This window comes from Vicia villosa, linkage group LG1 (genome assembly GCF_029867415.1).
Source record: "Vicia villosa cultivar HV-30 ecotype Madison, WI linkage group LG1, Vvil1.0, whole genome shotgun sequence".
NCBI lineage: Eukaryota > Viridiplantae > Streptophyta > Magnoliopsida > Fabales > Fabaceae > Vicia > Vicia villosa.
In genome coordinates, this window is record NC_081180.1 from 123815544 (window position 1) to 123830185 (window position 14642).

The following is a 14642-nucleotide window of genomic DNA, read 5'->3' on the forward strand; positions in this document are numbered from 1 at the left end:
TTTGATAACTTCGGAGATGCACTTCTGACATATAGGGGCGTTTTTGGAATTTCGTAGTGATTACTGATTCCTAAGAAGGTAGGGGTGGATAAAGAAATTGTCTCAATTTTTTGTTCGGCACATGTCCTTCGTCCAGGCTAAATGGATCACTCCCTCAAAAGCCCAAATCAGTATTCCGTTGGCCCAAATCAAATCAAACCTAATTTCCACTAAAAACTACAAGTGAAGCAACTCCTCTCCGGCGAATGACTGAACAAACAATCCCTCTGAAAACCGAAACCGCCATGGCAGAAGCTACCAAAGAACCCGAAGAAAAAACCTTCGAAGATTTAGGGTTAGACGCACGCCTCATTCGCGCTTTACTGAAGAAGAAAATCGAAAAACCTACTCCAATTCAACAACACGCGATTCCATATATTCTAGAAGGTAAAGACGTGGTTGCTCAAGCTCAAACAGGTTCCGGGAAAACACTTGCGTACCTTCTCCCTCTGCTTCAGAAGCTTTTTACTAGTAATGGTGATAGGAAGAAGCTAGCACCAAATGTTTTTATTCTTGTTCATACTGCTGAACTCTGTCAACAGGTTCGTTTGTTAGTTTCGATTTCTATTATCGTTCTCAGTAATTTCTTCTCTTAATGTGTTTCAACTGTCTGTGATTTTTATATTTTCAGATATGTGTGGAAGTTAAGTCACTCCTTGAGTTATGCAGAGTTCAGCTGAAAGTTGTGCAGTTGAATAACAAAATGCTTGCTACTGACTTGGTTCGTTACGCTCTGTATCATTTTTGTTCTTGTAGTAACTGTTTCTAGTTTAAGATATAGCGGATATTTAAGAACACGCCGAAATTATGTATTCTATTCTATCTGTTTTAGAACATGGTTTTATTATTTAAAAAAGTTTTACACTCTCAACTAACTAATCACGACCATGTATTATACCAAGTGATACTGTTATTTTTATATTACTGAGATGACATATTGGATGAAAGTGTTAATTTTTTTTACACTGTCGGTGCATCTCTATTAAACACTTATTATTTTGATGTAAGGTACTAAAATTTGGTTTTGCAGCAAGCAGCACTGGTTGGACCTCCTGATGTTTTGATTTCCACTCCTGGTTGCCTAGCTAAGTGTTTGTCCAACTCAATACTTCTGCCAGCATCCATTAATGACTCCCTTGAAACTCTAGTTCTTGATGAGGTGAAGTTAGATACATTCTTTGTTTCCATTCGTAGCATTTGTTTGGTTTGAGCAATGAACAATGTTTTTTTTTCCACCAATAACACAAATTGACAGATATATTACTGTTGGTTTTCATTTGTTTTGTAGCTTTTCAGTTTTTAAAATGTTGGTTATTTTTAATAATAGCTCAACTATACTTTTGAATTCTATGGTTTAATTAAACCAAGTGCGAATTTCATGGCTCATGTTTTTTTTTTTTTTGAAACAATCAAGTCTATTAATTCAATAGTGAAACAAATTTTATCTTGTTGTCAAATGCTTTCTTCCAATCTTGTAACCTTTGATTTTTTATTCTATCAAAATTATTTGAGAGTTTTATTATGGATTTTAGATCAAAATAAAGCGAACAGTTTTGAACTTAAGAAATGTTTTGAAGGTTTGGTAAAAAACTAAACAACTTTTAAATTTTGTTGAGTGAAATTTGATATTTGGTTAATAAGTTTTGAAAGTAAGAAGGTTTAAATTTTATTTTTACTAGTAGAGTAGAATTTGAAACTTTTAAGTAAAAGGAAAGTGATGGAGAGATTTAATGATTGACATTAAAATTGTTTAAGAGATTAACTTCACTCAAATTATTTGGGGTACCTGAATCTCACATTAGTTATAATAGAGGGAGTTAAACTGTAATCAAGTCTTTAATTTTTTAATGCAATTCAAGTAGACGTTGAAAAACTGTTCATTGTTCCAATTGTTTTATATTCAGTGACATGATTGATATCCAAAATAATCTTTTCAGGCAGATCTTCTATTATCACAAGGGTATGAAAATGACATAAAAGCTTTAACACCTCACATACCGAGAAGTTGCCAGTGTCTTCTTATGTCTGCAACATTAAGGTGTGTCATTGTGTTTCATCCTCCTATCATATTTTTTTAACTCTTTTTGCTCAAATAGCGTGTATGCTCCTTGCAATTTTGGAGGTTCTATTATATACTTGCAAGTTGCAACGAAGAACTGTCTATATCTGTACATTTATACTAGCTTAGTCTTTTGCTGTTTATGAATCACCGATATGTGATATTATTTTAGGATAAGTCTTCCATAGAACCATGTCCGTTTCAGTGTTATCAAATATTTGCCATGGTAAATCTTGGTCAGTATTGTGTGTTTTTACGCCTTAATCTGCTATGATGGCACTACATAGCAGCCAGTATGGCGGGATTTTTGTCATCTGACATCAATGACACTCCATTTGCAATTATTTCTAATGAAATGTTTTCTTCTGCAGTGACGATGTTCACAAATTAAAAAATTTGATTTTACACAACGCTATAGTTTTGACTTTGTCCGAAAAGGAAAACCACAAGGATGAGATCATCCCTAAAAATGTTCAGCAGTTCTGGGTAAGACATTTTTTAAATTTATTTACGCGTCTTCTTGATATTTTGATGCTAATAGTGGTTACGTTCAATTTTTATTTTTTACACAAATGTAGTGTGTCATTTCTTCTTTTTTTTTTTGGAGAAGGGAAACCGCCGTCTTTTCTATATTTGAAAACTGTTTTGTATCAGATAAACAGGAAAAGAACCATATGTTTTGGCAATGAAAGGTTTAATTAAGAAGGAAAATAGTTTACAATTAAGTTTTAATTTTCAATAAGCTTTCATTTATGCTTTTTGATTTCTGATTCAAAAAATTTTCATGTGCTCGAGCTGATGTGCTTTTTACCATTTTCTTTGAATATTTTTCTTCAGATCTCTTGTCCTGCCAATGATAAGCTGCTCTACGTCCTTGCTATGTTGAAGTTGGAGTTAGTTCAAAAGAAAGTTTTGATATTCACTAATAACATAGATACAAGTTTCAGATTGAAACTTTTCTTGGAAAAGGTATGTGCTAGACATTATTACAAAGTCTTCTCTTAACAGGTTTATGCACTTGGGATAGTTAGCCAATGACATGATATTAAAGATTATATGACAAAATGGTCAAGAATTTGAACCTGATCATGCCCATTCTCCATTGAAACAAGTTGACTTTTAACACATATAGAGTGGCTTATGACTTTGTTAATGCCCAAAAGCTTGCAATAGTTCTTATGTGAGAGGACATGTAATTTTGGTATAGATGATTCTTGATTGTATGTGCTCCTTTTTTTATGCTTTTTGAATGGACTTATAAAACCATTCACGAACCTATGTTTAACAGCTTGAAATTTTGGTATAGATGATTCTTGATTGTATGTGCACCTGTTTGCTTCAATTAGATTTAATCCATCCGATCTTACATGTTCTTTTCAATAAAAATCTTATATAATACTACATGTTTTGCATTGCTTTTGGTACACTTTTTTAAACAATTTGCATTGATTGTCAAACTGCATCATTTTAATGGGTAATAGTCAATAAGTCCATTTTCTGTAATCTGGATATTTTGTTGCCATAAATTTGTCCGCTCTTGATGTTATATGGAGTTTTGACCGACTTGAGAAAATTATGTTTTTTGGTTTTAATTGTTTCCTCAACAGCACTGCTTCCACCAATCATAAGCATTTATTGTTGCAAGTGGGGTTATTTTGTTTTCATCATCTTTTCCTCTCATTTTTTAATATTCCCTATCTGTATCCTTCCAGTTTGGGATCAAGTCTGCTGTTTTAAATGCTGAATTGCCTCAAAATTCCCGTCTACATATTCTCGAGGTACGTAATTTTTATCCACTTCCATCTTTCTTTTCGTATAGGTACAAAGGTTTTTCGACTTAACCTAGTACTATGTATGGCATGTTCCTACTACTGAAGCTACGGGAGAGGTTTATGGTTAATTTTGTTTGGGCTTTGGATAAACATTTTCATTTTTATTTTACTTGACATTTTTGTAAATTAAAAGTGGTAAAATGTTAAATCAAACCAAATCCTTGCATTTTCTTAAAAATTGATTTTATTATTATTATTATTATTATTATTATTATTATTATTTATTTGTTCATTTATTTATAGATCTATGTTTTAGATTTTATCACTTGATTTTGATGAACTTATTTTCATCAGGAATTCAATGCGGGCCTATTTGATTATCTAATTGCAGCAGATATCAGCCAGTCAACTGAGAAGGATGAAGCACCTAAGGAAAATGTTGTTGGATCGCGAAAGTCTAGAAAACATCCAAAGCTAAAATTAGATTCTGAATCTGGAGTAGGAAGGGGAATTGACTTTAAAAATGTATACACGGTATGCATGTCATCTGTTATATCTCTTTCTAACATGTTTTTGTCTGGTGTGTATGTTTGAAGTCATTGATCTGCATATGGCGTTATAGTGAGAGTTGTTTACTATACTATGGTAGATTTAATCCTCTGATTTATATTTTTGTTTCATTGGGAGATTGCCATGTTCACTGAAATAATTTACTTAATGCTTTCTCTTGTTGATGAACAGGTTATAAACTTTGAAATGCCTCGCAGTGTGGCAGGATACATACATCGAATTGGACGTACTGGAAGAGCATACAGTTCTGGTGCTTCTATCACCTTGGTGAGTTTGTTAGACAAATAAGCTCTTCTTTTCCACCGAGTAAATTTTACAAAACTCGTTAGATTTTTCGCTCTCGAGCCTGTGTTGCTCTTTTGGGTCATACTATTGAGATCCAAGCAACATAATCCTGGCCATTTAGACATTCCTTGTTTTTTCATAGGTTTCTTCAGATGAAATGGAGACCTTTGAAGAAGTAAGATCTTTTGTTGGCGACGATGAAAACAACGTCGGCTCACCCTCAATTGCCGAGTTTCCATTACTCACCAAGAATGCAGTAGAATCTTTACGGTATAGGGCTGAGGTGAGTTATTGTTTCCCATTTTCAACAAAAATATCAGGCTTTTCATAGATGCATCAACCAATGAGATCCTGTTTCAATGAATTAGTATGTTCTTTCTTTATTATAAATTTCTGACTAAGAATCCTTTAGTTAAAAAATGAAATTATCTCATCTTGTATTATGTTCCAATATTTTTCAGCCTCAAATGGTTTCCATGTTAGGATTCAAATAAGAGTAGGAAAGGGTATGAGCTTAATGTGATCTTCAAATTCCTATTTAATGCACATGAGATAAACCATAGATAGTTTTATATCATTGTTATCCTATCTTGTGTTTGAGGTGGACTAGATAATGATATGAGATGGTGGTCGAGGGAGCCTTACTTACAACGCAGGTGATGTCAGACAGTGTTGTCTCAAGGTGTTAGAAGTGGGGAAATGGTGGGAGGTATCTGGCCGCGTGTGTTGTCATGGAGAAGAAGGGAAAGTAGGTCACTAACTATAGTGAAAAGGGAAAAATCGTGTCACTTATTTTAAATCCATCTCCCTAGGTAAAATTTAGATTATTAATAGTTTAGGATTAGTGCAAGCCTACTGGGTAAGGTTGTCGTATCTTATTGACTCGACAAACATTGGCGTGTTACAGGATAGGATAGTTTACTTGATATATCCGATATAGCTTCTCTTAATCTAGCTACCAAACACACTCTTAAAGTTTGTATCCAGAAAAACAATAAACATTACTTTTATTATTGAATACCACTGTCCTTTCTGTCTCAGTTGCACTACTTGACATATACTATATATCTTCTCATATTCTAGCTACCAAAATCACTATTAAAGTTTGTGTCCAGAAAAACAAGATACATTACTTTTATTATTGAATATCATGTCCTTTCTGTCTCAGATACACTAGAAAATATTGAGATTTACTAGCATCTTGCACGTTTTTGTAGTTGTTTTTATTTTATATAAAAATATATAGAGAATATTTTGAAACTCTCCGTGCTTTTGCTATGCATATGTAAGCATAATTGGAGTGACTTGCTGCTTTGGAAACTGTGTTGATGATTGCCATTGTCTTGCAGGATGTTGCAAAGAGTGTAACTAAAATTGCTGTTCGTGAATCACGAGCCCAGGATTTGAGAAATGAGATTTTGAACTCTGAAAAGTGAGTCCCTGGTATTGAATGTGTTATGCTTTGTGACTAAATTTTGTTCCTTTTCTAATCCATGCCTGCAAACCTTTGTTTTTCCTTTTCAGGTTGAAGTCCCACTTTGAAACTAATCCGAGAGACCTAGGTAATGTTATTGGTTGATTTTGTTACTTTATATCTTGTTAGCATTTACTTTTGCATTTTTAAACTTAAACCATTGGAATTGTATTTGAACAGCCCTGTTGAAACATGACAAAGTTTTGAGCAAGAACGCCCCTCCTCCACACCTTAGGGATGTCCCAGACTACCTAATCGACAAAACAACTAAAGAGGCAAGGGAAATGGTTAAGCTTACCAGAGATGCAATGGGAAATAATAATCGCAGAGGGGGTTCCAAGAGAAAATCAAGAAAAGGCGGCGACCCTCTGATGGCTAGTGGGGTATGATTCTCTATGAAAATTTGTTGACGACTTGAGGGATTACAATGGAAAAGAGTGTTTTATGTTATGTTGTTACTTCTTTGTATTCTGTTTGTGTTATTATGTATATGGCTGAGGAATTCCTATTTTCTTCAGGTATCGAAAAGACCGCACAAAGGTTTTAAAAAAGAAGGTGGAAAAAAGGAAGGTGGAAGCAATGGTAAAAACAGTGATAGACAAAAACACAAAAAGGCAAAGGCATTTTGATTGGTTTGATTTTTCTTCTTCTTTTCTGCAGAGCCTTATAAAGAGGCTCCACAATTTTGTTGTAATGCTATACCTAATTATTGTACATCAAAATTGTAAAGATTATTTTAGATTATTTTGAGCATGCTATGTTTGAAGCTGTGCTCTAGATATATTTAGTCCCGTTTGTGTTCATGGCAATATTTCACTCCTGTAAGATAATCATTATCAACTAAATGATCTCATGCAAACCCGCATATGAAGATGTTCAACTATGTGTCGGATTGGCTTATTTACTAACATAAATTGTGTGATGATGAGATTTTATCAAAATTGCGTATGACATGTTTATAATTTTAATTTTTTTTTAATAAGTTCTTAAAGATAGTTAATGAAATATTCTTATAGCAATATATAAAAAGTTTTAACTTATTTTATATCCCGTTGTTTAAATAGTTTGTTGTTAAGATAGTTTATGCAAGTTTATCACGATGAAGATGAAATATAAGAGATTTGAGAGGAGATAGATAGTTAGTTAATATTTTTTGTTGAATACAGTTTTCCCAACAAAATTCCTAGGGAATGGAGAGAAAGAGGAGTGCTAGCAACACTCTCTTTTCAACACTCACTCTTTTATTGGTTGAAACATGTGTGGGTCCCTCACATTGAAAATGAATCCCACATAAAGTGGTAGGACCCACACATGTTTCAACCAATAAGAAAGTGAGTGTTGGAGAGTGTTGAAAAGAGAGTGTTGCTAGCATTTCTCATGGAGAGAAATTGACAAGGCCCCCTTTCAATTTTAGAGTCGCTGACCAGTGAGAACATGTCAACCACTTCCAATTCTTTGAGAGTCAAAAATCTTGCAGTGGACAAAAGCTTGGTCAAGATGTCAGCCTATTCATCATGAGCTGAAATATATGTCACTGTAAGATTTGTCCTGATCACTTTTTCTCTAACAAAGAATATGTCTAATTCCGATTGCTTTGTTCTATAATGAGGCACAAGGTTGTGAGAAAAAGCAACACCACTGGGATTATTACATAAAATCTTTGGCACTTAGTATGTAACCTTGAGTTCATGCAGCAAGGATTGAAGCCATAGAATCTTTATAGTGTTACGGGTTAAACTTCTATACTCTGCTTCAACACTGAACCTAGTCCTTAGTGTTTGTTTCTTAGCCCACTTAGAGACTAAATTATGGCCAAGAAACATGCATGTCCCTGGTGTGGACCTCCTGTCATATGGGCTATAGGCCCAGTCACCATCACAAAAGCTAGTGGTGGTGATAGAAGCGATGTTATAGTTGAAGCAAGAAATAAACCATGATTGAGGATCCCATGGAGATACCTCAAAATTCGCTTAACTGTTTTCCAGTGGTCTTCAAGAGGATTGGACATAAATTGACACATTTTATTCAATGCTAAGGAAATTTTAGGCCTGGTGATTGTTGCATATTGGAGGGCAACAACAATGGATCTAAACATAATTGGATCACTAACATTTGCGGAGCCAACTTTGGAAAACTTAGTGCTAGAGGTCATAGAGAAATAAACTCCTTTAGCATTTAACATTTGAGCTTTGCTTAGAAGATCCTTGATATATTTGCTTTGAGAGAGAAGGAGAAAACCATTAGATAGATAAAGAACCTCTATGCCCAAGAAATAATCAAAACGACCTAAGTCTTCAAGAGATAAAAAGAAAGGTTGAGCTTGGTGATAAACTGTTGGATGAAAACTTTTGATGTGCATGTGATGATGATATTATCCACATACACTAATACAAGGGTGCATTGTGTAGGAATGTGCAACATGAACAATGATGGATCATACTTGCTGGCAGTAAATTGAAGAAATAACATGACTCCTTTCAACTTGTCAAACCAAGCCCAACGAATCTATTTAAGACCATAATATGCTTTGTTGAGTTTGGAAACAAGTGTATAGTTACCTTTTTCAAACCCATGAGATTGCACCATATGCACTTCTTCATTGAGAAAACCATTGAAGACATTGTTAATGTCCAATTGTTGAGTTGTCCAACCTTTTGTGACTGCTAGAGCGATGATAGTTCTTATAGTGATAATTTTAACCCCTGGTAAGAATGTCTCATTATAATTAAAACCCTCAACTTGATTAAAGCCCTTAGCTAACAACCTAGCTTTATATTTATTTATGGTCCATCCGAATTTTCTTTAATTTTAAACACCCATTTGTAGCCAATAAGTTATTTATGTGAGGGGGAGGAACCGAGGACCATGTGTCATTCGTTAAGAGAGCGTTGAATTCTGCCTCCATTGCATTGAACCATTCAGGAATCACCAAGTCTTATTTGTAGGAGGTTGGTTCAACATGTGTTAGGAAAAGGGTTGGGTAGAGTTTTGGTTGTATAATTCCATCTTTGGCTCTATTTAGCATAAGGTGTGTGTTTAAAGGATAAACTCTATGGGCAGAAGAAAGAGCCCGGGGGGATGAGGGACTAACCGAGTTTGTGGGTGAAGAAGATGTGATATTAGTAGAGTTTGAGGGGGTTAGAGATATGAGTTATGTTGAAGTGAGGAGTTTGACTAGAAATATTTTCCCACCAGGATCAAGAAATTTGTATCCTCTATGTGTATAAGAGTATCCTATAAAAACTCACTTTATTGAGTGCATATAAAGCTATGAGAATTGTAGGGTCTCAAGACAGGAAAACAAGCACACCTAAAGGATTTTAAGAATTGAAATATAAGGTAAATAAAATAGATAGAAGAGATGATGGAAGCCTATTGATAAGGTATGTAGTTGTTAGGAAAGCATAATCCCAAAAGGAAACAAGGAGATTAGCTTGGGCAAGGAAAGTTAGACCAATTTCAACTATGTGCCTTAGTTTACGTTTTACTGACCCATTTTGATGGTGAGTATTAGGGAAAGTGAGTTTTAGAGTAATGCCAAATTGAGTAGGGTGTTGATTAAAGTAATTGAACTCCCACCTCCATCGGTTTGAATAACTTTAATTTTGTGGTTCAATTGTAACTCAACAAGGGTTTTAAAGTGTTTAAAGGTAGTTAGATTTTGAGATATGAGTTTTAAGGGATATATCAATGTATATCTATTGTATGCACCAACACAAGTTAGGAAGTATGTAAAACCACGTGAGGATGTGGCAAGATTTGGTCCCCACAAGTCACAAAAAAAAGAAGTTAAAGAGGCTTAGTGCATAGAGTACTGGAAGAGTGAGTGGGAAGTCTATCTGCCATCCCTAAACATCAAACATTAGATTTTTATTAGGTAATTTGATGTTACATGTTAGAAGTACATTTTTAAGAGTATCATGTTGAGGATGCACTAGCCTACAAGGCCAAATTTGGTAAAAAGTAGGAGAGCCGATGGCAATACTAGTTGTATTGTTATTACAAGAAAAATGAGAATCAAAACTAATAATAGAGTTAGGAGAAGAAGAGTGACTTGAAATATGCAAGACTTAAGGTGCGTTAGAAGCAAGGCTGTCAAACTTGTAGAGACCCTCTCTTCCAAGACAGTCCGTTAACAAGATTTTAGAAGTATCCTAACATTTTAAAAAACACGCATTATCATGAAACTCAAAGAAAACAGAGTTCTCCCTAGAAAATTGGCTTACAATAACAAGGTACTTGTTGATTTAAGGGATAAGTAAAAGATTATTTAGTTTTAGGAAAATTTTAGGATAAGAAGGTGAGGAAAAAGCCATAGAGCTAAATGATGTAATAAATAAACCTTGTTTATACCCAATATGGACCTGGTAAAGAGACAACATCAACAGGGTTGAAGGCATTAGGAGTGACATGACATGATGTGTGGCCCCAAAGTCAAGGTACCAACCAGGCTTAATTGTAAAAGGTACCTGAAGTATTTATACCAGAAACCAAGGCTTGAGGTCTAACTGTGTTGTACTATTGGTACTGGTTGTTGTAGAAGGAATTTCCAGGTTTATGTGACATCATGTTTGGTTGAGGAGGTGGACGATAGCCTGATTGATTCCAAACATTAGAATGAGAAGATTCATAACCATTGTAAGGTTCCGAAAAATGACAATAGTAGCACTAATTAGCTTCATGTCCACGTTTGTAGTATATTTGGTATTTAACATAACGACGGTTGAAATTATCTCTACCACGATTGTTTTGTTACAATCTTCAAAATTCATGGAAGGATCACTAAATTAATGTAGGTGGATTTCCAAATGGCTATGATACCATGTTAGAATATGGTAATTGTGAAGAAGAAGAAATAAGGGAGTTGCATAAAAAATTGGAGTTCTAGAATGAAATATAGTTGGTTTAAAATATAGCAAAATCTTTCTGAGGTACATCTACGGAATATTCTGGCGTTAAGACATTCCAGAGCTACATCTACGGAAGTTTTCCTGAACTGAACTAAGATGAATGTTTTCCATAATTTACCATTTTAAAATACTTCCATAGATGTAGCTCCGAAAAAAAAAAAGCAAATTATTGACAAAAAAAGGTGCTTCCTGATATGTATCTCCGGAAGCAAGAGGCGTAAATGTAATTGCGCTAGGTGCCTAAGAGTATCAAGGGGTGGATTGAGAAATTGCTTAATCCTAATACCTTTACGATATAAGATGCAAATAGACTATTTATTCGAGCAAGTTTTATGACTTATTTAAAGTAACTCAAATTTTGTATCTAAGTTAAATAATGTAAACATGAATGTATTTCTTAAAGTTTAATATTACAATTATCAAAGGAGAATACTTAGATACAATTTTATTGGCGTGGTTCATACTTTTCTTCAATAAAAATATGACAAATATATTTAAATATCCTTTAAGGAGTAAAAATAGGAGGAAATTGCATATGTAGGAGGAAATTATTCACTTATCATATTTTTATTGGAAAAAATATAAACCACACCTAAGGAATTGTATCTTAGTTTTTTCCATTATTAAAATTGAAAAATGTAATTGAGATAATGGTAAGTTATACATGTGAATTGTTAGGATTAATCTCTTCAATTTATGTTTACGGTTTATGTAATATACTCGATGGTTCGGTTGTGTACCGACAATTACTCCATGTTCAAGTTAGCGACATTAGAGTGATATTTTTTAAAGATTCTATGATATAGTTTTAGGGACATATTTTCATTTGATGGGTCTAATCCAAATTGGAACAGTAGTTCCCTAAGTCTAGGCCAACATAGTTGAATTGTAACTTTGCTTCGGGAGTCTTTTAGTCATACTAATATTCTTTTTGTGGTGTTTGCATCTATGGCCTATGATGGAGAATAACTAGGTGGCCTAGGTAGAGGGTCTAGGGGCACGCGCCTCGAACATCACACATTTTATTTAAACCTTTTTTAGGAAAATTTTAGTGTTCGGTCTGGATCAACAATCACTGACTGTGACTATTGTCAATTCATGATGAGACTTGCTCTGACATATATCTTCCTTTGCTTATGTCACATGAAACTTTGCTTTAGGGGATGGTAAACTAGGTTGAGATAGGATTTGACTAATTGTCTGTGAACTATGACAACAATAATGACTCTGGCGAAGAATGAGCTATTTTAGATGTTGTGGTGATTACACATTTTTCTATTTGCCTCCTTATGGACCCTTGGTTCCTAAACTTTGAATATATAGACTCTTTATTTTTAAATATCTATTGAGTTCATATTTAAAGGAGGTTAAACCATTCTTTTTACTATTTTTACCTCCCCATTGCCATTGCCTCTTGAAACTTTGTCACAAACTACTTTGTGATTTTCATCCATTAGTAAGTTTTAAGTCTCATCTTGCATTTTTCTTTGATTTTCTATTTTATGAACATTTCTAGTCAGTGTGTGTGGTTTCCCCTCCTTCCTAAGTGGAGATTGTTGGATAAGTGATTTCAAGCACAAAATGGAGGTGGGTGAATTGTGGTATTTAAAATTTGCGATTAATTTTAAGGTTTTATTACTTAGAAAATGAGTTCTGTTAATATCTTTTTAAGATCAGAGAAAAATGAGCAGCAGAAAGATAAAAATAGTAAAGTAAATCGTAGAAAATAAGAGATAATGGTTTAGAGAGATGACGCCAATGATTTATCCAGGTTTGGCGAACTTTAGTCTACTTTTGTCCCTAAGATATCTTCTTGAAATTTTGACTATAAAGTTAAGCTTTTAAATATTATGTCCACGAACCTTGATATACCCAGATCTTGAAATTTTACAAAGGCTTATCCTCAACCACATAAATGAAAGCTTATACTCATGTTAAGTTAACAAACCGATTGTAGATTTGCCAAGCTAATCTTAAGAACCAAACAAAACTTTTTCGGAAAAGCTCTAAATAACCAAAATATAGATTTTAAGACTTGTTTATCTCATGAACCAAACTCGATTTTTCAAGAATATTGCACTCTTGAGAGGCACAACAACAACACGACGCAAATACAAGTTCTTCCTCACAAGTAGTATTTCACTCAAAGGCATTAAGACAATTCAAGCGAGAAATCTTTTTTTAGAGAGAGAGAGAGAAAGATAAATTCCAAAGAAAATAGAGAACTTTAGAGGTTTGGTGTGAAATGAGTAGGATAAGACCCTTGTTTATATATGATATTGGAAAGCTAAAAAAAGAAACAATCCATGGGCATTTTTAATGGCCCAATCAATTAACATTGTACGAAAGAAGTCTCAAGAACACAATATCTTCCTATGCTTCAGCTAACTCCAAGGGTGCCATATATTTTATACAACTTTTTTAGATGGATGTACAAGTCCTCGTGATCTAAACCTATAAAAGGGTTAATATGAATAATCTAGAGGAGCCTGATCTTTATTTCTATATCCTAACACTTCTTGGAGTCATGCCTAAATGAGTTATTTTTTTTGGATTGTTGAAATAATGAATTTCACCACCATCATTATTGTTGTGGTTTTTATTATTGTTGCCATTGTTGATGACCTCAACATTACCCTATTGGTGCCATTTTCTCAAAGTGTTGAGAAATAGAAACAAAAATTGTTGCTTATTGCCCTGCTTTTTAGGTTGTGCCAGATGTGGTAATTTAAGGGGATTCTCAATTGGTGATTAACCAATTATATAGAAATTACAAAAGTAAAACCTCACATTTTTTAGACTTTGTAAACCCCATTATTCATGTAATGATAGAAATTGAAATATAGAGCATTGTTTTATACCATACTCGATGACAAGCTTTACAAGCAATTGCCGGATAGAACTTTTGCTAGACCTTTAGGAGAGAATGAAGCCTACTTAGCGTTAGCTGAAGCACATAGAGGAAAAATGGTGCTCACAAAACACGAAAAAAATGACGACTTTTAAAAATAACAATGTGTGTTTTTGCCCACTTCGACCAAGACGAACTTTGTTGAAGGATGCGAAGAATGTAAAAAATATGCTAATATACAACACATAATAGTGGACAAGTTACATTCAATTATCAAATCATGACCATCTCGAGGTTGGTCTTTAGACTTAATTGGTTAGATATACACTGCATTCTCCAAAATGGAGATGAAGTCTCATATTAGCGATTATAGAGCACTTTTTGAAATGGAGATGAAGTCTCATATTTAAAGATGTAGACTAATAAAATGTGATACATTTCGTTGAAGATCAAGTTGCATGTAGGTTCAGGCTACACCAAACATTGACTATAGACAAATGAATAATATTCATTGGTAAAAATCATTAGGCACATTGAATAAAAAAATATTAGCGTTCACTTCAACTACTTATTATGCATAAGCTAATGGATACGTCGAAAATTATTAATAAAAAAACACTACTTTTAAATCCAAAATCACAGTTCTTTAGCTATAAAATATGAATTAAGATCAAAATTACAA

The 14642-nt window shown here is 33.8% G+C and overlaps 1 protein-coding gene across 1 annotated transcript; it reads left to right on the forward strand.

Annotated features, from left to right (window-relative positions):
- Positions 1–202: 202 nt before the first annotated feature.
- Positions 203–7064, forward strand: LOC131644081 (DEAD-box ATP-dependent RNA helicase 16). The gene is made up of 14 exons (XM_058914471.1): positions 203–581; positions 671–760; positions 1070–1198; positions 1977–2077; positions 2470–2584; positions 2936–3067; positions 3811–3876; positions 4225–4404; positions 4612–4707; positions 4868–5008; positions 6075–6157; positions 6250–6287; positions 6380–6582; positions 6718–7064. The coding sequence occupies exons 1-14, from the start codon at positions 246–248 to the stop codon at positions 6826–6828; spliced, it is 1821 nt and encodes a 606-aa protein (XP_058770454.1). The 5' UTR covers positions 203–245; the 3' UTR covers positions 6829–7064.
- The last annotated feature ends 7578 nt before the right edge of the window (positions 7065–14642 follow it).